This window comes from Priapulus caudatus, unplaced genomic scaffold (genome assembly GCF_000485595.1).
Source record: "Priapulus caudatus unplaced genomic scaffold, Priapulus_caudatus-5.0.1 Scaffold172, whole genome shotgun sequence".
NCBI lineage: Eukaryota > Metazoa > Priapulida > Priapulimorpha > Priapulimorphida > Priapulidae > Priapulus > Priapulus caudatus.
The window spans coordinates 101,976-103,341 of record NW_014577233.1 but is presented as its reverse complement, the minus strand read 5'-3'; the positions used below and the strand labels follow the sequence as shown (position 1 = coordinate 103,341).

The window sequence follows — 1,366 nt, the reverse complement described above, 5'->3', positions numbered from 1 at the left end:
GCTTGTTCCTGTAAGCGCGGCTTGTTCCTGTAAGCGCGGCTTGTTCCTGTAAGCGCGGCTTGTTCCTGTAAGCGTGGCTTGTTCCTGTAAGCCTGGCTTGTTCATGTAAGCCCGGCTTGTTCCTGTAAGCGCGGCTTGTTCCTGTAAGCGCGGCTTGTTCCTGTAAGCGCGGCTTGTTCCTGTAAGCCCGGCTTGTTCCTGTAAGCGCGGCTTGTTCCTGTAAGCGTGGCTTGTTCCTGTAAGCCTGGCTTGTTCATGTAAGCCCGGCTTGTTCCTGTAAGCGCGGCTTGTTCCTGTAAGCGCGGCTTGTTCCTGTAAGCGCGGCTTGTTCCTGTAAGCGCGGCTTGTTCCTGTAAGCGCGGCTTGTTCCTGTAACCCCGGCTGGCTCCTGTAAGCGCGGCTTGTTCCTGTAAGCCCGGCTTGTTCCTGTAAGGGTTTACGGGGTGTTTGTGAACAAGGAGGGTGCTAGCTCCTTCCTGGTCACCTGTGCTCGTTCTTGTAATGATCCTGAGGGATGTGGGATACAGCTATATATCAGATCTGATGTAACATGTCTTTTGCACGTGTTACATGGATTAGTCAGTGGAGCTAGACTGGTAGTTGTTTTAGCCATAGTCTAGCTAGACAGAGCGTCCCGCAACAAGATGCGCGGCTACATTGATGTATAAGGGAGAATGGTAGACGTGGTTAGGTTAGACAGATTAGAGGGTCATTGTGAAATGGGGGGTAGGACGCGGTCTGAGAGTGGGAGGTGACTGCTTATGTTGACTGCATAAAGAATCTGCAACAGCCGGTGTAGACCGAACGGTCGCAGGGCATGAAATTAGCCAATATGTGAACAGGCCCACCCAAAATTTTAAACAGGCCCGTAGACAAATTGATCAGTCCCTTACAAGTTTGAACAGGCCCTTAACTTTGTTCAATTTATTCCATTATTAATAAAACTATTAGCTTTGTGTTTATTAGGCATACTCTAGTATTTCAGTATTTCATTGCTATCAGTTGAGTTCTACTTGTTTGACAGGAATTGCTGGAACATGATTTTTTTCTTAGTAGTCACTAAGTAAAAACTAGCCAGGAAATTGGTAAATATCGTTGATGGCAAGATAGGCAAAATTTTAAATAGGCCAAGTGGACTGATTATATGGGTAGTTGAACCGGTGTAGACTGAACGGTCGTGTGTGGTCTGTGCTGCAGGTGAATCGGTCGTCGCTGTTGATAGAGTACGATCAGCCACCCAAGCCACAGACACCCTCCCTCAAGCCAACAGAGATTGAGGCAGGACCTCCCCCAGCTAAAAAACAAAAAGGTAATGTTTGTCAGTCGGTGCTTTAATGATATTGTCACTGCGTTTAGCGTAGATCAT

The 1,366-nt window shown here is 47.8% G+C and overlaps 1 protein-coding gene across 1 annotated transcript in view; it reads left to right on the top strand.

Moving 5' to 3' along the window:
- Positions 1–1,366, top strand: part of LOC106806662 (polyhomeotic-like protein 2) — a 36,321-nt gene that overhangs the window by 17,461 nt on the left and 17,494 nt on the right. The window contains exon 9 of the mRNA XM_014808674.1: positions 1,198–1,309. Coding sequence (XP_014664160.1) covers positions 1,198–1,309 — 112 coding nt within the window. The remainder of the gene's footprint in view (positions 1–1,197; positions 1,310–1,366) is intronic.